General features: G+C 39.5%; 1 protein-coding gene across 1 annotated transcript in view; it reads left to right on the forward strand.

The window, feature by feature from the left end:
• The window catches only part of UGCG (UDP-glucose ceramide glucosyltransferase), a 36007-nt gene that overhangs the window by 7217 nt on the left and 6861 nt on the right, over positions 1-21929 (forward strand). Inside the window, exons 2-4 of the mRNA XM_030968858.1 lie at positions 17197-17338; positions 20738-20840; positions 21754-21855. Of these exons, the coding sequence (XP_030824718.1) occupies positions 17197-17338; positions 20738-20840; positions 21754-21855 (347 nt within the window). The remainder of the gene's footprint in view (positions 1-17196; positions 17339-20737; positions 20841-21753; positions 21856-21929) is intronic.

Genomic DNA, 21929 nt, shown 5'->3' on the forward strand with positions numbered 1-21929 from the left:
CAACTTGCGCTTAAATGTCTTATGCAGGTTATCTTCCTCAAGGTATGTAGTTTTTCCAGTAATGTAGCTGATTAAAAGCAAGCAAAAGACATACTTAAGTGTTTGACCATAAACTGGGACATTGGAGAGGCAGGAAAAGTTGGAAAGTTATCTGAGGCTTTTGTTTGATCTCAGGTGACATTTCATCTTCCTGATTTTTCCCTGAGTAACCGTTATCTTCCATAATCTGTGCATTGATGATGGGCCCTACTTTATGCAGAAATCCGAAGGTGTTTGCGGCAAGTGTTGCATCCATAAAACTTCATGTTGTATGGGTTTTCAGCAAGTGGATAACAACATTGTAGCAAAGCAAATCTGAAAGATAGCAGTGCAAATATTGGAAGTCAAGTACAGTTACTGGGGAGGAACACAAGAAATTCATAGGGTATGGAAACACAGAAGTCAGAATAAACAGAATATCCTGAGTTGGAAGGGACCCACAAGGATCATAGGAGCTTAGCTCTTCTTCCTGCACAGGACCAGCCTTGAGAGTCACAACTACATGCCTGAGAGTGTTGTGCAAGCACTTCTTTAGCTCCGTCAGACTTGATGCTTTGACTGTGTCCTTGCCGAGGAGTCTTTTTCTAATATCCAGCCTAAACCTTCCTTGACCTTCATGCCATTTCCTCAGGTCCTGTCACAGGTCACCACTAAAGAGAGATCAGTGGCTGCCCCTCCTCTTCCCCTCAGGAGGAAGTTGTACCTGCAGTGAGGTCTGCTCTCAGTCTCCTCCAGGCTGAACAGACCAAGTGACCTCAGCCACTCCTCATAAGGCTTCCCCTCCAGACCCTTCATTTTTTTTGTTGCCCTCCTTTGGATGATCTGTATAGCTTTATATCTTTTTTTTTCTGTATTGTTGTGCCCAAAACTGCACACAGGACTTGAGGGGAGGCTGCACCAGTGCAGAGCAGAATGGGACAACCTCTAACAACTTAGAGGTGAAAGCCATTTTTTTCAACACTGAAGGAAAGTGGAGTGCTTTAGGTGCGTAAGTTCCATCTCCTGCCTGAAGCTGAAACAAATTTTCATAGTTTGCTGTATACGTGTTGCATTGATATGATAATAATAGCTTGTGATAGAAGATGGAAACTATTGAAGGAATGTTAAGTTTGAGATGCGCAAAATGATCAGGTGTCAGTGATTGCTGGGGCCATTTGTCATCTTCAGTAATGACGTGGACTATGTGACATGATCGTCAAGTTTGCTGATGGTACAGACCTAGAGAGGGTGGCTGATACACCAGATGAGTTCAGAGAGATCCAGACTGGCTGGAGAAATGGTCTGACAGGAAGCTTCTGAAGCTCAACCCAGGAAAATGCCATGTCCTGCTCCTGGCAGAAATAACTCCATCCATCAGCACAGGCTAGGGACTGAGAGGCTTGAAAACAGCTTGGCAGAGAAGGACATGGGAGTGCTGATTGGTGCCAATCAGCCTACCAAACATCAGTTTGATTGTGAGCAGCGACATGCTTTTGGTGGAGAAAGCCATTGCTGCACTGTTAGCAGGTTGAGGAAGGTGATCCTTCTGTTCTACACAGCACCAGAAAGGCTATCTGGAGTGCAGAGCACAGTTTTGGTCTCTCCAGTAGGAGTCATGGGTATGCTGGAGCAGGTCTGGCTTAGGGCTACAGGGATGATGGTGGGACCGCAGCATCCTTTACTCAAGGAGCCACTGAGTGCTGGAAATCTGCCTGGAGAAGGCTCGGAGGCCTCGGAGGTTAATGTGTGTGAGTACCTGATTGTTTGGGGGAGTGAAGGGTGTGAGGTCCAGCACTCATCTCAGTGGTGCTGTGTGACAAGTCGAAAAGCTACAAGGAAAAGACACTCATGGCTGAACATTGAAACAGGCATTTTGGAGAGTTTGTGGAAGCTCTGTCCTTGGAGACAGGAAAAACTGGCTGGCCCATAGCAACCTAATCTAGTTACCCCACTTTGAGCCAGGCATTTGGAGTAGCTGGTCTCCAGAGGTGCCTTCCAACCTCTGCTGAGTGGTGGTTTTTTTTGTGTGTGGAAGATGACACTGGGGCAGCTGTTTGGACTATTACAGAGCAATAAACGAAGAAAGGTTGTGTGGAGGCTGTAAGTTTTGTGTGTTGCTTGTTTTAAAGAAGCTGAAATTTACCTGATACCGTGTAATCATAAGGCTTAAATTTAGATAATCTTTAGGGGAAGTCATATTTAAAAAAACCCAGGAGATTTTTTTTTATATACTAAGATTGTGGTTGGATGAGTTTCTGTATTACAGGCTTGATAAATGGGGACAGCAAAACAGTGCAGGACCAGAAATCTGAGAGTGGTAACAGTGTGGGAGAAAACCAATAATGTTGAAGGCAATTAAGGCAGGCCAATTCTTTAATAGGGGAGTCAGGAGGATGAGACACAGACTATTTGGGGTAAACATTAAGGTATTAGTGGCCCTGAATGATTTACCAGAATGCAAGAAACCTAAGCCTAAAGACTATCTAGTGTTCATTTACAGGAGAGGAATCGTGGCAGTGGTGGATGGTGTACTTATGTTGAGAAGAGGGAAGATAGTACAATAGATGCATTTTGATTTTAAAGCCTACTTGTCACATCTCTTGGAGTGGTTTGTGTGGAAGGGGAAGATAGAAGGCTCTAAGATTTGGAGTATGTAATATGGAAATGAAATGGGTTGGGTTAGTGGAGCTCTTATAGGGCAAAAAAGCATCCCGCTCTGTATGTGAGCTGGAGTGGAAGAAGCTGAATAGTGGGATGGGGAAAAATATCTTTCAGTCAGTTTTTGTCAGGATACAAAGATTTGAAAGAAGTTGATGTTTTACATGACCTATTTCCATAAAAGAACAAATTTTGATTAAGGTGGCTGAGTAGAATGATAGATGATACATTACTCTAAAAATTGGAATCTAAAAATTCTGTCCTAGCTGCTCTATGACATGCTAGGCATATAACTAGTTTTACTGGTTTACTAGAGCACCCTTCAGTATTTCTGTCCAACACCCCCTGAGAATGGCGTAATGCTAAATAGTGGTGTCACAATTCATTAGGATTTTAAAATTGCTTTTTAATTGAAATAAAATACCATAATTTTGGCACATTTAATATTGCTTTTGCATTTTACTGAAGACTACTGTTTAAAATAAATTATTGATTACTTTATTGTGAGAGATGTTTTCCTATAGACTAAAAAAAATTTCATTTTGCTAATTGCAAGTGACTTGTTTTGCATTTTCTTATATACATTACTTTTAATAGTAGGTGATACATGAGGTACATATTGAAGACTATATCTTCTCATAAGTAGTCTGGGTGAATTCATACCCTGAATCAAATTATTTCGGTTTCAGCATGTATAAAGAAAGTCTTATACTATCCTTTGGATAACTAAGGTAAAAAACAGTGTTACAAGTATAAACTCGTAAGATAGAAAGCTGATGGGATACATTGTACTAAGTGAAAGATTAGGATTTTCTTGCCAGTGCTACTTTCCTGAGGAATTGTTTTATTTCTCATGGCAGTTTGAACACCTGGTGCTTCCAGTGGACCAATCTTTTTTCATTAAAGTAGCAGGATAACTAACAACCTATCTTTGCCCATTTGTACCGATAGCTGATCTGGTCAGGTTTCGACCAGTTGAGTTCCGCTCTTAGAAATACCACTTTATAAACTAAAGATTGTTTTGTTTTCTTCCCCCTCTGTTGATAGGGCTCATCTTGGATTTAGTCCATGATGAGGAATCTGTAAATGAAGTTAACCATCCACTTTTATGTTTGCAGCTGTCCTATTCTTGTTAAGCACTTGCCTTGATCTTTATTCAATTTGCCCATGTTGTAGTGATTTCCCAGATGACTGCTGCTTTGGTTTAATAATGGGTAGTATGCTGCGTCTTATTTTATGAAGCGGAAGTATCACTTGTCTGGTCATATGCATACATTGTTAAAATATTCAAGCTGATGAAAACCAGGCATTGGTCAATGTACTGGGCTGTTATGGAGCAAATATCCCATGTTTTGTATTGAAATACTTGGAGTTAAAAATTGGATTAAAATTGAGTTAAAAATTGTTACTTCACACTTCCTTTTAAGTGTTTTTAAGAGATAATACATATGTTTTATGCCTACATCTCCGAGAAGATTCTTTTGTGCAGATTGTGTCGTGGTGAGGGCAGTAAATTTTTTGCCAGTACAAACCAAGTATTGTGGGGGTTTTGTAGACATAAGACAGGTAAAATTTGTGAAGTTAGTTTTTCTGGTTTGTACTGTCAGAAATGTAAAAAAAAAAAAATTACCCTTCTGAAATGCAGTCAAACATAATGTTGAGTGTAGAAGTGTTATTTTATCTTAACATTTTCTTTCAAAGCATTTTTGTTTTTATGTAATTGCTTTCTTCAGTTTCTGATGTTTCATACAGGAGACTTATTCAATCTTTCCAAAGTTTTCCAATCATTTGCAGCATGAGGGCAGTGACCCTCTTACTGACAATTGTGTAGTGCAGACAAGATGTACAGCTTTTTTATTACCCCAGCTGTGGGTAATGTGGTCCCAGACTGTGTGTTCAAACTTATGTGAATTGGTATTTTAATGTCTTTTTCAGCAGTATGCTGCTTTATACTCTGGAAACACTTGTTGCTGAGTTAATGAAATAAAAATCAGACTGTCATACACTGGAAATAAAGAAAAAATGTTGGTGTGGTACCCTGCAGTATGGTTGTTAATATAGTTTCTGATGAGCCCTTAACATAATTCTGCTACTGGCAGTTAATTGTTTTGGAAGTTTTGAAGGAGAAGAAACTGGAAAAAGCTGCACAAAAGGAGCAGCCTGGGGTCTGTAGGATGCACATTATGTAATGTTTAGCAAATCATGTTGTCATTTAAACTTGTGCCTTATGAAATAATTGAGGCTGAGCTAATTTAATCTTAAAGATTTTCAAAATAAAAGTCAGAAAAATAAATTGAATAGTCTCAAAATAAAATTGTTCTAAAGCTTTGTGTTTTAGAAGCTCTCAAACATGGATGGATTGATTCTGTACTAAAAGCTGTCTTCTGTGCTTGGTTTTTCTGGCCCAGAGTTACGGCCATCCCCTGGAGATGCTTTCATAAACAAAACACGAATTGTGTTGGATGCAGCAGTTCTCTAAACTTGCGCAGTACTTGTTGCAAGGAGTTCCAAAAACATTTCTGTTTCTATGCCTTAGTGAATCGTGATTTGATGCTCCAGGGGATAATCCAAATCCCTTCCCTCTGCTATACCTTTCTAAACATTTCTGCCATTCTAATCTGGCTTTAGTGATTGTGCAGCTATGTGGTGACTCAGATCAGCAAGCAAGTTTTTTCTGTGGGGTAGTTCCCTGTTTGATCAGCAGGCTGGTCCAGTTTGTCTTGTGGTGCTGCCTGTTTTATAGCCACAAGTGGGCTGAGGGTGTGGGAAAGCAGAATCAGGGAATAAACTGCTATTTTGATGGCAGACTGCAGATAGACTACAAGGAAAAACAGTGTGTTTATTTTTATGTTTAGCATGATGCAGTAATGGATGTGTTGTAGGCATCTTGCTATGTCTGTGTTAACTCCATTCAACTTGCTGAATTGTGAACTATCAAAGATTTGGTCAGTAAAAGGGTTCCTATTGCTTCAGGTTCAGGGACAGCCTATTGTATAGCTGTTTGTTTCTCCCTTTATCCTGAGGGAGTGGGAGGGGAAGCTGGAGAGGAAGTGTGTTTGCTGTCTTTACACTGAGGTCTCTAGTGTTTGCTCTTTCTTACTCCTAAAAGATAAGGTCAGGGTTTTTTCTATTTGAAACTGTTAAACAGATTTGAAAGCCTTTTCAATTCCCCCCTGTTTTAGAAAAGACTGTATCAAGTTGTGGGTTGCAGGTACTGAACGTGACTTAATAGTAATACTTGGAAAATGCTAGTTAAAGAATTTCAGTAGTGCATGGAGTTTTTAAATTTGAAATGGCAAATAGCACTAGATAGGACTTCAACTGTTCTATATTTCAAGATTTTTGTCCTTATTCTTAGCCACTGATTGAATGACTCCTTTCCAAAATTGAAAAAGCAAATTGATATTTGGTTTTTGAGAACACTCACCTTCTGAAAAATAACAATGGTCACAATCTAGGTCCATTCTTGATCGATTCCAGTTCAAGGCCTCTAATTTGACCCTTTTTTTTTGAACTGTTTTGAGCTTCTTTTAGCTTAACTTATTTTTTTTTTCCTAATTTCTCTTCCTCTCCACTACCTATTGTGATTTCAGTGCATTACATTGTAAGGTCCCTTTCATTTTGTCTGTGGAGGTTGTGTAGGACAGGAGAAAACATGCATTGGAATTGAATGAAGTGTTTTATTTGCCTTGTACACTCAGCTGGCATGTGATGAAGCTCAACTGTAACATGCTTTTCAACATAAACCCCTAGCATGCAAGTCAGGTTTGCATTTTTTGTTTTCAGTGGTTTTGCAGGTGTGCACAAACCTATGACTGTTTTACTGCTGGCAGACAAGAAGTCTCTGCTACAAAGTGCATAACCTGAATCATACCTACCATGTTCTTCTTTCTGACTCCTATACTTCCCCCTATCTCTGAACATTTTATCAAGGCCAACTGACTTGTCAAATGTTTTTAATTACATTAGGGTTTCCCCTTAAGTCCTTTTCTTGTTGTCCACAGCTGCCTGTTTCTGCTCCTCCCTCTTGTTGGATCTGAAGGTTGTGTAACTTTGAGGCTGGTGGGTGGGTGGATTGACTTGCCATGTGTCCGTGTGGCTGTTGAATTGGATGTGAGCAGGTGACAAAAGTGGAGGATGGGAAAGAATGCCTCTCTGAGAGTAATGAGTGTATGGTGCAATGGTTTGACCCAGCCCAGCAGCTGAGCAAGGGTGCCTGGCACTAGCGTACTTCTATAAGCTGATGTCTTCCTCCCAGTCAAGAAAGGTCGAAGAAGGGTATGCCTGAAGTATTACTGCAAGAGTCACTTTTGAACACTGGCATTGTTTTCTGTTACTGATTAACTCAAGTTAGCTTTTTCTGGCAGATAAGGAGCAACCTCTAAGGGAGTGAGTGCTTTGAGGGAAAACTGTGATGTGGAGTTGGCTGTGGGACAGTTTTTAGGGGCCTGACCCAAATCTATGGTCAGCTCAGCCCGTCTGGAATTCTGCTGAAGCATGAGGTGGAGGGAGACCCTATTCCTGCTCTTCTCCTGTGATCTTGGCAGCACATTCAGAGCCTTCTTGAACATACTCTGGAGCTTTGCACAGCCTTCCATAGGATGTCTGAACTCTAATTTGGCAGAAGACAATCTGAAGTGGAAGAAAACAAAAGCCAGATTTAGCTTTCAGTTGGATGAGTGATTTGAAGCAGGATTGTGTGTGCATCAATACTGGCATGATGTCTTGCTTGGCTGGTATTGATGGCAGCACAGCAGAAGGATTACTGGGGGACCTTTGCTGCCTGTGAAGCTGCATGATTATCTTGCTGCATCCTTTCAAGCTTGCTAGGTTGAACTGATGAAATTCTATAATTACATGTTGAGTAATAGTTATGTGGTGGTTTTTGAATCTCAGCTAGTTCACTGTGGGATCCGACAGTTGTCAGCATAGGACATCCCAGAAAAAGAGGAGAAAGGGGGAAAGAGGGAGTGCCTCTGAGCAGTAGCCTGCACTTAAACTGGTTCAGCTACATTATAAAGCTCCTCTCAAGGGGAAGAAAGGTTTAAAACAAGACCAAGGTGTTTAATTCTTGCTTTAACAATAATTCTTTCAGTTTACTAAGAGACTAGTGGCCACAGATGATTCTGGGTTTTCTGTTTTTTCTGTCTTTCACTTTTTAAAGCTCTCTGATGTCTATGAGGTTCATAAAAAAGAATAATAGTGTAGTAGGCTTTCACAGTAATGCAGCAGTAGTATTTCTGTGGGCTTAAATCTGGACAGAGAAGTATAAGAAATAGATACTTGATAATAGTATGTTATTCAGCCTTAAATATATCATTGCAGAGTCCTCTTGTGTTTCTCTGCCTCCATGTTTTGCTTCCTGATGGGATCTAGTAGAGCTGTGACAGTGGTTGCTTATATGTGCCCAATCCCTCCCACCTTCACATGCAGACAGAAACCTGCACATATGTATTTATTATACAAAATGTAATTATTGTCATGGATATTTATTATATAGTATTATATATAGAAAAATATTATTCACATAGGAAACATAGCAACATATGGAGTCATAGAATAGTTTAGGTTGGAAAAGCTCTCCAAGACATCAAGTCCAACTGTTAACTGAACACTGCCATGTCCACCACTAAACTGTGTCTATAAGTGGCATATCTACACACCTTTTAACTATCTCCAGGTTTGGTAACTCTGCCACTTCCTTGGACAGCCCATTCCAATGCTTGCTAAGCCTTTTGATGAAGAAATTTTTCCTAATATTCAATGTAAACTTAGCCCAGTGCTGCAGCTTGAAGTCCTTCCTCTTGTCTTGTCACTTGTTGCTGGGAGCAGAGACTGACCCCCATGTCACTACAGGCTCCTTTCAGGCAGTTGTAGGGAATGATAAAGTCACCTCTAAGTCTCCTTTTCTCCAGGATGAACACCCCCACCTCCCTCAGTCTCTTCTCATCAGACTTGTGCTCCAAGCCCTTCCCCAGCTCCTTTGCCCTTCTTTGGACACACTCTAGCACCTCAGTGTACTTCTTGTAGTGAGGGACCCAGAAATGAACACAGCACTCATGGCACAGCCTCACCACCACAGCCGTGGTCACTGCCCTGGTCCTGCTGGCCACACTATTGCTGGTACAGGCCAGGATGCCACTGGCCTTCTTGGCCATACTGCTGGCTCATGTTCAGCCATTGTTGACTAACACTCCCAGGTCCTTTACCTCTGGGCTGATTTCCAGCCCCTCCCTCCCCAGCCTGCAGCTGTGCACGGGGTTGTTGTGACCCAAGTGCAAGACCTCATACAATCGGCCTTGGCCAATCAATCCAGGCTGTCCAGATCCCTCCAGCAGATGAACTTGGTGTCATCTGCAAACTTAAAGACAGTGCACTCAATCCCCTCATCCTGATCATTGATAGAGATAATAAACAGGACTGGACCTGGTACTGACCCCTGGGGAACACCACTGCTGACTGGACACTAATTGGATTTAACTGCATTCCCCACCATTCTCTGGCCTGGCCATCCAACCAGTTGTTAACCCAGCAAAGAGTGCATCTGTCCAAGACATGGGGAGCCAGTTTCTTCCAGGAGAATGCTGTGGGAAATGGTTTCAGTGGCCTTACTGAGCCAAGGTAGACAACATCCATGGCCCTTCCCTCATGTACCAACTGGGTCACTTTGTCACAGAAGGTGATGAGGTTGGTCAAATAGGACCTGCCTTTCCTAAACCTATGCTGATCCCCAGGTAGTCCTGTACATGCCATATGATGACACTCAATGTAATCTGCATCAGAACCTTCCCCAGCACTGAGGTCAGGCTGACAAGCCTGAAGTTAGTTCCCCAGATCCTCCTTCCAACCTTTTTTGTGGATGGCTGTCATATTGGGTAGCCTCCAGTAAACTGGGGCTTCCCTCATGAGCCAGGACTACTGGTAAGTGATCGAAAGAGGCTTGGTGTGCACTTCCTTGAGCGCCCTCAGTAGCCTTGCATGGATCCCATCCAGCCCCAGACACTTGTATGTCTAAGGTTTGTCCCAGGTTATGAGGTCTTCATTCTGCTTCCTATTCCTTTCTTTTCACTCAGGGACCTTGTTACCTGGAGAATAACTGGTCTCACTATTAGAAACTGAAACAAAGAAGACAGTATCTGAGCCTTTCCATATAATTTCCCAGTATGTTTCCTCTGCATCCAGTAAAGGATGGAGGTTCTCCTCAGCTTTTCTCTTGTTGCTAATGTGTTTATGTATACATTTTATTGTCTTCTATGGCAGTAGCAAGATCAAGTTCTAGTTGTGTTTTGACCCATCTAGTTTTCTCTGTCCATAACTTTATGACACCAGAGCTGCCTGCATTGTCTTTCAAAGGTCATAAACTCGCCTTTTCATCCTGGGTTCCAGCCAAAGCTCCTTCTTTAGCCAGGTCACTCATCTTCTCTGCCTTGTCTTTTGGCATATGGGGATAGCCTGCTAGCTGTGCCTTTAGGATTTCTGTCTTGAATGTGAGGATAGCCTCCCAAGGTACTCTGTTGAACAATCTCCTAAACAGGCCAGAATCTGCCCTCTGGAAGTGGCAGCTCTGCTGACCCTTCCTACTTTTCCAAGAATTAGAAACTCCATCATTTTGTGATTCCTGAGCTGCAGCCAGCCTCCAATCACCCCAGCATCCACCAATGCTCAGATCACAAACAAAAGATCCAGTGGGGGGCCCCCCAATGCACTCACTCAGCTTCCTGACACCATCGGTATCTTCTGCGCACTCCAGGAACCTCCTAGACTGTTTCTTCTTTGCTGTACTGTATCCCCAGCAGACATCTGTGAAATTGAAGTCCCCATGAGAAAAAGGGCTAATGATTATGAGACTTCTCCGAGCTGCTTGTAGAATAATTCATCTGTCTCTTTTTCCTGGTTGGGTGGTCTATAGCTAGCTCCCACCTGGGTTTCTGCCTTTTTGGCCTATTACCTTGATTACTGCCCCATAAACACTTAACCCCATCATCACCATCATTAAACTCTAGACAACCAAAACAGTCCCTTACATACTGGCTACCCCACCATCTCTCTATCCCTGCCTATCCCTTGTGAAGGGTTTATAGCCAGCCATTGTAGCACTTGAGTTGTTGCACTATGCTTCTATGGTGATGGCTATGTCATAGTTTTCCAGCTGCACGATGGCTTCCAGCTCCTCCTGTTTGTGGCCTATACTGCATGCCTTGGGCCACACTGCTGCACTTCAGCTGGACAATTAGTCCTGCCACTTTTTTTTGGAGGTTTGTGGCAGTTTTCAAACACTTCTGTTGTTTCTAGGACATCAGTAACTCTTGTGTCTTTGCTGCAACATAGATCTCAATCCCCCACCTCCACTGAGATGGCCAGCTGACAGACCTCAGTAGCACACTGTCCCTTCAATACTGACAGTGTCCCCAAGCTTATTTCTACCATGCCTGATATTTATCCCTTTCCCCTTTAAATTACTTTAAAGCTCCTACAATGAGCTGTGATAATACCATGCAAAAATCCTTTCCCCCTCTTTGAGACAGGTATACCCCATCTGTTGCCAGCAGCCCATAGTGTCACATAAACCAACCATGGATCAAGAAACCCAAAATTCTGCTGATGACACCAGTTATAGAGCCAAGTATTATATTCTACTTGATCTTCCTGTGATTTCTTCTCTCATCCTTCTTTTCAACTGGAAGGATATAGGAGAAACTGTTTGTGTTCTGATCCCATAACCAGTTGTCCCAAGGACATTTTTCTGCGTACATTATTTTCCATGTTTCCAGAAGTCCTATTTCTGTATAAAAAGGATTCTTGCTTACCTAATTTTAAAAGGATCAGATGACTGTATAAAATGTTACTGCTGTGAGATACTTTTTTGTTAGCTGTCTATGACTTCTTACATGGAACTGTCTTTATACTATTGCATTAAGGATAGGATTTTATGTCTGCTAGTATTAGTCTTGGTGAAGCAATGATGCTGTTAACACTTTCATGAACTTAGGGGCTGTCTGTAATATTTTTTGAAATCCTCCAGTCTTTTTCAGTTGTATTTAATGTACTGACCAGTGTGGTATACCAGTAGCAAATGTCTTTGTTTTTTCTTTTGTGGATAAAGGTACGAACTTGTGGGAGTGTTTTAATTATATATACATGGTTAAATGTATAGCTATATAGATAGGTGTATTTCATTATATATATAATATGTGAAGTGAAGAAGATATGAGGAGCTCATCCTTTTTACATTTCTGTTACCAAAAGGAGAATAATCTCACATTTTCTTACTCCTGTTTAGGATGAGACCTTATGCCCTGTATTCCGTAGCAGACCAACCTCCACGAAGACCTGTTTGAGATGTTTCAAATCACTAAAAATTCAGAAGTAGAAACAGGAAAACAAGTCCCTTTCAGAAGTAGTAATCTGCTACCTTATCTTGATGGTCTGTGAAACCAAAGTCTTCAACGAATGTCATAAGTGCTTTCTGCATCTTTTTTTGCTGTCTGGCAATATTTAAGTATCTGTTACAAATTTCTCATCAAGATTTACTTATCTCCCTCCAGCAGGATAGTTCTTTAGTTACACTAGCTGCTGAGGGAAGGTTGACATGAGGGAATAAAGACTGTTGAGCTTTTTTCAGCTGCATTTAAAATGTGTATATCTGAGAGACCCAGCAGCTTGTCTGCTGTAGCAAGGTTTTTGGTTGTGCTAGAAGAGATGGTGAGGGACTTTTTACAAGGTCCTGTAGCGATAAGAGAAGGGGGAGTAGCTTCAAACTGGTGGAGTAGGTTAGATTAGATATTGGGAAGAAATTCTTTACTGCGAGGGAAGTGAGGCACTGGAACAGGTTGCCCAGAGAAGCTGTGGATGCCACATCCCTGGAAATGTTCAAGGCCAGGTTGAGCAGGGCTGTTGGCCACCTAATTTAGTAGAAGGTGTCCCTGCCCATGACGGAGCACTGGAACTAGATGGCCCCAAGATCCCTTACAGCCCAAGTCATTCTGTGATAATACTCTTCTGCCATTTATGAGCTGGGGAGAGGAAGCGTTGTCTTGGCCTTTTTTTTTTTTTGGTTGCATAATTTGGTACAGATTAACAAGAATTCATTCTGAACAGTGATAACTTGTCAGGATTTTGTCTTTGGAGACTTTTTTCCCCTCTGCTGAGAGGAAATCTGGGGTACAGGCTTCTGTGGGTTAATTATTATTTTGATAAGCAACCAAGTTAGAGAAGATTTTTCAGGTGCATTTTCCATGATGCTGGACAGTGAAACTATAGCTTTTGGCATGATTCCCATATGGCTGCTTTTTCTTTTTTCTTTCATCATCTATGTATGCCAGTACCAGACTGTATAAAAAAAATTCAGTTGCACTACTTAGGGACTTAAGGCTGATTAATTTAATAAATGTGGGTGCCAAAGTGCTTAAATATAACCTGGCTACGTTTGCACATGTTATCTGAAATTTGCTTATGAACACTGCTCTGCCAGCAGCTGTTTCAGAGTTCAGAGGTCATTGGAGGCTTTGACTGCTTGGAACTAATATCAGTGCAAAATAACATATATTGAGAAAGGATTGCTTGGCTTTATAATTTTGAACTGTATGTGTTATACATGCGGAGTAATGTAGAAATTAAGACCTTTGTTGTGATCACAATGTATGCCTGAGAGAACTGAACCAGCATAAGCACAAGTTAGTGCTCAAACCACCATCTTCATCTTACCTTTCTTTGGAGACTTTGGTACATATACTGTAGCAGATTTACTTAAAATGTACTTGCATCAACAGTGTTAATGATCCTTAAATTTAGTCTATTATTTTTGACTTTCATGTTATATGTTAGCCGAATTTCAGTACTGTAACTTTTTTAATGGTTAGCCTGTTTCTCTGGTAGGTTCTCAATTTAATTCTTTCTCAGAATATGCCACTTCACAAATAGTCCCCAGTGTAAAATGATCTGGTTTAATGTTAGTTTGCTGTTTGGTACATGGACTCTGGCAGAGCACCATAGTTACTTTAGTGTCACAATACCTCAGTGCTTTCAAAAGGGCAGGCTGCCCCTTTTGTGCAGTGTTATGAATAGCACATGAACTGAAGTCTTACTTAAGATAGAATATTAGGGACAGTCTTGCCAGTTGCTGTCAAAACTGTATGGTGCTTCAGAGCTGAATGGATTGTGATAATGCTGCGTGTCTTATTTGTGTGTTTTGCAAGGGCTGTCTCTCTCATTCTGTCTCTTACTGTAATTCAGTCACCCTCATAATACTGTGTCAGCATGGTTTGTAATAGGTTGCCTTGCAAGAGTGTGCAGTTTTTTCACTTCATGTTTATTCACCACAGTCCTGCCTCAGAGCTGTCTTCGCTACTTAGTACGCTGACACTTCCTTATAGTATTTCCTGTTTGTCATGGCTTTTGTTGCTGTACAAAGCTCTATACATTGATACTTTTTTTTTCTCCCTTGCGTTACCTTCTTTTTGACCCTCCTGGTCAAAGATGCATTCTTGACACTCTCCATTTTTATTGGCACAAAAGGCCTTATTTCCTGTTTTGTTTTTGAACATTGCAAGGAAAATTTCTGCCTGGGGTAGCTGTCTGAGTTACTGCTTTTTTTACCCTTTTGGTCTGACCATCCCTTGTCAGTTAAACGGTCAGCAAGACTATTTCAATTTACCTCCGAAGAGCCTAGGCCTGGACTCAAGAACAGCACTAGGACATAATCTGCTTTGTTCTTCTGTCTTCTTGGTCAACCCATCGTTTATTTTCTGTAACATTATGCTCATGATGTCTAGCAACTGACCTGCCTAAAGGCAAACATGCTGGCTGGGTTTGATTAGGTATCAAATGCCACTGTCCCACTTCAGGGAAAAAGAAATCCAGAGATCTACTGGAATCTCATCTCTTACCGAAGCTTCTTCATAGTTCAGTAATTTTACTTGGTGAAGATGAGAATTTATATCATTAGATACATATTGCAAGAAAATAGTCTTTCAGTCTGACTACTCTTCATGGTAGAGAATTGCAGTATGCAGTAAATATGTTAATTTGCAAATTTTGTTTCTGCAGATACTTGTCCTTCAGTTATTTGTGTATATGTATTTTCTTGATGCAAATTCGGTTGTATACTGGCCCATTGTTACAATGTGGTTTACCACAGAAAACCAAAGGAAATGAAGCCTCTGTGAATAAAAGAGATTGGACCCAGAAAGATTCAAAATATACCCAAAAAATGTGATTAAAACCAAAGGAGGTTAGATGTTGGTACGAAAAAATGATGTATTTTATGTAATAGTAAAAGAGGCAAAGAGAAAGGAAGAGTAAAGAAAGAAAGAAATAGAAAAAGAGGTGTGCATGGGGGGTGGGGGGACAGGAGGAGAGTGACAGGGGTTGGGTGGAAGCATGTCACCCATCTGAAGGTCCCAAAGACATCCCATTGCTCCCCTCTGTCTGATTCTTGGTATGAGGGTCCCCCATCGCCGCCGCCACGCGCCCAAGAGTTCAGAATTCCGTGGGTTCATCCGCGCTTTGGGCAGGTGGGAGCGCCCAGGTGCCCCCCTGGCAGGGGCCCGGTTTGACACTGCCCCTTCTAACGCTGAGGGTCTGTGGCATCGCCTGCAGTGCTCTGGTGCAGGGTCTGGGACCCCTTTGGGGGGGCCTTGGATGGCTGTGACGCCCCCTCTGCTGTGGATAAGCTTTTCCCGGGGTGAAGGGGCCCCTCAGGTATCTCCTCTGCCCAGCGGAGGGTGGGCGGTCACTGCCTCTCACCAGAGGGTTCCAACAGGCACCCAAAACCTTTCCTCCCCCACCCTTTGGTGCCAGGGTCTCTGTGGGCTTGGGGCTGTCCTCTCCTCCCTGAAGGCGCTAAGCTTGATTCCTGTGTGAATGTATTCTTCTCTCCGAAGACCTGAGCTTACTGTCTTATCTCCATCAGCGAGGAGTTCATTGCCTCCGTCAGAAGCTCTGTTCAGGGTGTGGTGGTCTTCTCTGCAGTTTTTGTAACAGTTTCACTATCTAAGTGAAAGTCCTTCATGAAGATGTTTAAGCCATAAATTAAAACATTCAGTCTCTAATACCCAACAATCTTTCGGAATTAAATTTTGTGTTCATTTACCCAGGAGTGTAGGATTAAACATTCATTTTAGTGGGTTTGTGATGTTATTCCCAACACATTTTATATATTCATTGTGGCAGTTAGGGACATGGTTTAGCTGTGGACTTGGTAGTGCTGGGTTAACAGTGTAACTTGACGATCTTAAATGTCTTTTTCAAAACCCACACAATTCTGATTCATTGCTGAAATATTGGAAACTGTTTGAAATTGTGTGTAAAAGTTTATCTATGGTTCTGACCTAGCCTGGTGTCAGGATTTTATGCTATAGTGAATTGATCCTTAATCTTTTCTTGAAGTTGTTAAACTGATCAGTAGAAACAACTGTTACCTCTGTTTCAGTTTGCTCTGAATTTTGCATAACTTGATGCAGGAAAAAGCACCTAAGCCTTTCATTTGGTTTTTATTTTTATTTTGTTTAATACTATGTTATAAATGACAATATTATATTGGCTTTTGCATTTATATATTAGCTTTTGCATGTTGCTATTAATCAGAAGTATTTTGATATGGTACAATATATACTTACTTTTAACTTTTATATGTATATATATAAAATTTCTTAGACCATAGCCTAGTAGAGGCTGTGGGATGTTAAAGTGCTTTTTCATGTAACTAACTCAGAAAATGGTGTAGAATAATGAAATAGTTTCCCACATTCAGGGCCTGTCTTATCTGAAAGACAGTGTAACTCAGGCAAAAGCCAGAACACCGAGAAAAGAGAATTTATTGACCCTTGTTTTCAGGGAATAAAATCACAAGAAGAAATAAAATATATTGGTCTAATCAACAGGATGGCATGCAGACAAGTCGAAGGTTAAAAACTGAGCAGGAAAATCCCTGAAACATCTAAAATCACAAGAATGTTTGGATAATGAATGAAATTATGAATATTTATGTAATGTAACAGCATATAGAGAACATTGTTTTACACTAACTGGTGTGTTTTCTGGCCCATCGCCAAAAACACTCCAGCTCTGGATATTGGTACTTTTTTTTTTTTATCCCGTATTAAACTTCTAAAAATTCTCAAGTGTGAACTTTGCTTTTCACATACTGTGAGTTTTAATGCTGTGAAGGAAGGCATAAAAATCTCATCTCTGCTGCAGTTTGAAAAAAATTGTATTCCTATTGCTCAAAAGGCATTGTGTAAAATGCATTAATCTGAAGTCTCTATTAAGTTAAATAAAGCTGAATGTAAACTACTTGTCATGCTAAGGTTTTTTTTAGGTGTTGCCTTTGACATCAGCTGTTGACATCAACTTTGACATCATCTGTTGGGTTGAAAAAACAGCTGTTTTTTCAACAACTAGATTTAATTCTTTTTGCAGCAATTTTAACTCCAAAGCTTTCTTAGTTCTGACTGTATTTTGAATGGCTTTCTCTAGCATATTTTCTTAAGTGGTGTTATGTACTATTTTCTATTATTACAGACGCCTCCACCTCAATAAGAAAGCCACGGACAAACAGCCATATAGCAAGCTTCCTGGTGTTTCACTTCTAAAGCCGTTAAAAGGCGTGGATCCTAACCTGATCAACAACCTAGAAACCTTCTTTGAGCTGGATTATCCTAAAGTATGTATCTTATTTAGTGTAGGTTTTTTTCCTCCTATGTCTCAAAAAGTCACATGACGAACTTGGATGGTATGCTGCTTGGTTGTCGGATTGTTCTTCCTTCTGTAGAAAATGTATCATTACATATTTTACATGTTGCAAACAAAACTTACTCCTTTTTAAAAAGCTGTCTATGGAGGACCGTGTCCAAGGCTTAAGGGTGAAACATACTCTACACTCCACTAAGATTTGCTTAATTGATATTGCTGTATTGTGGTGTTTATTGATTCAAGTGTTTCATACTGCTGCAAGAGCTTACTTGAGAGGCAGGAAATTCTCAGTTTGCTTGAGAGGCAAGAAATTCTCCTCAGTTGACTACTTCTCTGTAAGAGATCCTCCAATAGATAACATTTTAATTGATAGCCTGAAACTTTTTGGTGGTTCTTACTGATGGCTCATCTAATGAAGAGTTGCTCAGTGATGAGATGGTGTACCTCACCAGTTGTTGGTAGGTAGGGTAGTCTCTGAGCCGCATGTTAGTGTTAAGAAGCAAATAGTTCAGAAAAACTCACATTTGCTGTTGAACACTCTTTGAATGTGTAATACAAGCAATAAAGAATGTAATTGATAAGTGTGTCACATGCTCTCCTTGCTCTAAAGAGCTTAAAAGAAGTAAATGTTTGCTGTATCATTCAATATTTGAAGTATGCTCCTGTGGATGGGAAAAAGTACATTTTTTACTGAATTTGTGTCGGCTGAATTCTGAAATTTGAAATTTAACTTTAACATAAAAACTGCTCTTTTCTCAGTTCTTCTCAAAACTGCATCTGACACTGCTTCTCCAATTGTAGAAGGTCAAAGGTTTGTGTGAGCTGTACAGTCAGTGTTTGTGTATTCTGAGAACCTTAAACTGACACCTAAGTAGGCAGGGTAAAACAAATAAAAATCCCTAGCACTTGGAACTAATCAGAAATTGGAAATTTCTGATTAGCATACTTGAGGCAAGCTGCATATGCCAATATTGCAAACAGTGCAAGGAATCCTCAGCAATATCATAAGGTGCTATATGACCTATAATGAGCATCCAAACATTATGCAGCTGAAACATTTGGTTACAAATAAAACTTGTTTAATAATGAAAAAAAAATGTTGGATCTTGCTTTACAAAAGGTAGTCTTGGTCCTTAGTTCTGAAAACATATGGATAATAATTTTAAAATGTTGCTACTCTCCACACAAATCTGAGTTTCAGACAACAGTAGATAATCACGTTGTTCCCAAGGAGAGTGAAACTGCATGTGTGAATGCTTCAGTTTGCTGCAGCACAGGTTAGACAGTATGAGCAAGATCCCCAAACTGTCTGAAAAAACTTTTTATGGTTACTGTCCAGAACTACTTTAAGAACTACTTTAAGAGATGACCACAAAAATTAGAGCAACAGTATTGCCTAGTATTCAAAGTTCAGCTGTGCAGTGAAAAATCATTATAGAAGATTAATCTGAAACTTTTTCCAGTGAAGCTGAATTCAACCTGTGGTGATAATTATTCTGTTCTGTGATACTCTGTGTGAAATGCTCTTCTCTTGAATGGAATCCAGTTACACTGTCTCAAAACTGCAGGACTTAAACATAATATTTTTATAAGTGAAGAGTTCTCACCTACTGTGCATATTGTAATTGTGCAAAAGTTTCTCTATTAATGTTAAATTCAAATGAACCTGATGGCAATGCTTGTGTCAATAAGCCTTTTTTTTTTTTACTTTGCTACTGCATACAAAGGCCATTTGTTTTGAATTTTTCTCTTTTTAAGTATTGGAGTCTGAAATATCTGGCTTACTTCTGGTTGAATTTCTTGGAGAATATGGACATAGAAGTGTCATTGCTGCTGTGGATTGAAGATTGATTATACAATGACTTGGAAAACCAGTTTTATTGTACACATTAATTTTAATGTGCAGTAAAAAGATAATTTCTTCAGTTATTTATTTCTATGGTGTTCATGCTGTCAAGATTCTGCTGTGATGAGAGGACCTGTCTGCTTAATGAGACAACTCTTAAAATCCATTCTCCGTGCTGTAAGATGGTAGAAGTCAAACACTGCATGCTCCTTAGCCAAATTGACTTTAAGTTTGCATTCTGAGAGATAAAGATATTTGCCTGGTAGTTTGTAGTGCTAGAACAAATTTTAACTCCCATTTAAATTATTTTGAATTTCCTCAATATTCTGAATGGAGTTAGGATCAGGCTTTTGTGTAAAACAATACCACTTATTAATTTGAATATATATTTAACTTAATATCTTCTGTTGTATTTAATACCCCTAATACCTCTTACTGAACAAGAACATCAAAAATTTTCATCATAGAGCCAATAGGAAGCTTTCAAAATTCAGTTTTTTGCTTAAGTAGTTTAGTGAAAATAAAATTTAGTGAAATGATAAAATAGTCTAGGGGAGAATAAGAACTGTTTTGATTGCTAGTTGGGATTCTTTTTTACCGCAACTGCTGTAAATGTCCAAGAAAATGGGTTCATGTTGTGATTGAATTTTTCAGTCTTAGACTGTCAAAGTGGCTTTTGGGTATTTTGATCAGAAATCTACATTTTTTGTATTTTAGTCTATGTATTGGAGCTTTAATTGCTCTAATTTTAACAGGGTAAAAAAAAAAGTTATATCAGGTAAGAAGTATTTGCTTCATTGCCAAAGCAGAAGTACCTTTATCAAAGCTACCTCAATGTTGAATGATTTATTTCTTTGCCCACTATCACTAGCTTGTATAATCATGTAGCAGCTACAGCTTTCCCTTACCACTTGCTTTTTCAACCATTACTCTATTAATAAGAAAATACACTTATGTTACATATACATATTCCTGAGCTTTGTTGTACAACTCAGTATATATATGTACATATACTGGTCTCTGTGGGTTGTCTTCCAACTCTGTTCTGCATATGTATCTGTAAAGTAAAGGAATGGAAGATGTAATTCAGAGGTGTATGCAGTCATAGTGTATCATAACCTCATTTTTTAATATTTCAGGCGCTGTCATTTCATTGAATATAATATTTGATTTAAGATTTCGTATGTGAGCAAAAATGGAAGTGGAAACAAAAATTTTACCTTGTACACCAGAGCATCTTATTTCATGACTTATAGAAACCTTTCAATAACAGAAAGAGTAACCTTCATCAGTAAAAGAGTTCATTGAGACACAGCCTTAGTTGTTTTTTCACAAGTACTTGGCTGTGCATTAAAAAACTAGACTCGTTTAGCTGTAAAACAACCCCTTTGTTTTTAATTCTATAACAGCACTCTTTAGTTTTTCAGCTTACTACGCTCTTAAGCTTTATTTCATAGACCATATGGATGTTAGCTGTATGTATGTAAATATATATGTGAGTGTATACATTTTTGTTTTTACTAGTATGAAGTACTACTCTGTGTACAAGATCATGATGATCCAGCTATTGATGTGTGCAAAAAGCTCCTTGGCAAATACCCAAATGTTGATGCTAGACTGTTTATAGGTAAGCAGTGCAACTTGAAGGTGGGACTCTGACCTGTAAAATGATAGGTCTTCAGCTCCATATGGAATATTCTGCATGGAGTTGTAGACTCCATATGTATATGGACTTAAATAAATAGTTGTCTTGTTCAGCCCATGTTGCTTCTGTAGCTTAATCACCAGTTTGCAGTAAAAAGTAAGTTTGTAGTCAGTCTGTGACAAAAGTCCAAGAAAACTTAAGAAGGAATGGTTTGGGTAATGCCCTGCAATTTTATCTCCTAATCCCAAAACAACAGTTTAAATCCTGTCTTTGCACTGAACTAAATGTGCAGGAAGTGACTCAGAGTTGTGGCTGTATTTGAGCTTGACATCCTGCAGCAATCCTTTTTAATCTGCTTAGGCTGTGTGGTTCTTTCTTCACTTTGTATTTGAATTAGCAGAGGAAATGGGTATTAGAACAAGGTAGTAAAATGTAATTGGTTTTTTTTCTCTGATATAAAAAAAACTTTACCATGTCTGTCAGCTGGATGTAAAGGAGTGTGTCTCACTTTATTCTGCTCCTTTTTAATTTTTCTGCTGAAATTACTGTAGAATACAATCTTCATAATCATAGTCTCAAAGAATAAGAGATGAATAATATTTACTTTACAAGAATGTAGAAATAAACTTTATAGTTCTACTGCTCCTTTAATTACATTAATCTTGCTACACTGCTATTTTAAGGAAGCATTTGAATATTTTTTCTTTTTATTTTTCCAAGTATAAAATATAGAAGTGAAGGTATCCATAAAATATAGATATTTTGTATAAAAGTGGACTTTAAGAATTTGTGGGTAAATATTTACTTCAGTTCATATATTTAAATATTTTGGATATTGAGTCTCAATTCTAAAAACTCTCCATACATTAATTTTTATGATGTTTGTATTTTTTAGGTGGCAAGAAGGTTGGCATCAACCCCAAGATTAATAACTTAATGCCTGGCTATGAAGTTGCCAAATATGATCTCATATGGATTTGTGATAGTGGAATCAGAGGTAGGTGTGTATGTGCTGTTAAACTGCGCTTATTTACCATAAGCAAGCAGATTTTGGAGACTAATTAAACTGAG

The sequence above is a fragment of the Camarhynchus parvulus genome, chromosome Z, assembly GCF_901933205.1.
Source record: "Camarhynchus parvulus chromosome Z, STF_HiC, whole genome shotgun sequence".
Classification (NCBI taxonomy): domain Eukaryota; kingdom Metazoa; phylum Chordata; class Aves; order Passeriformes; family Thraupidae; genus Camarhynchus; species Camarhynchus parvulus.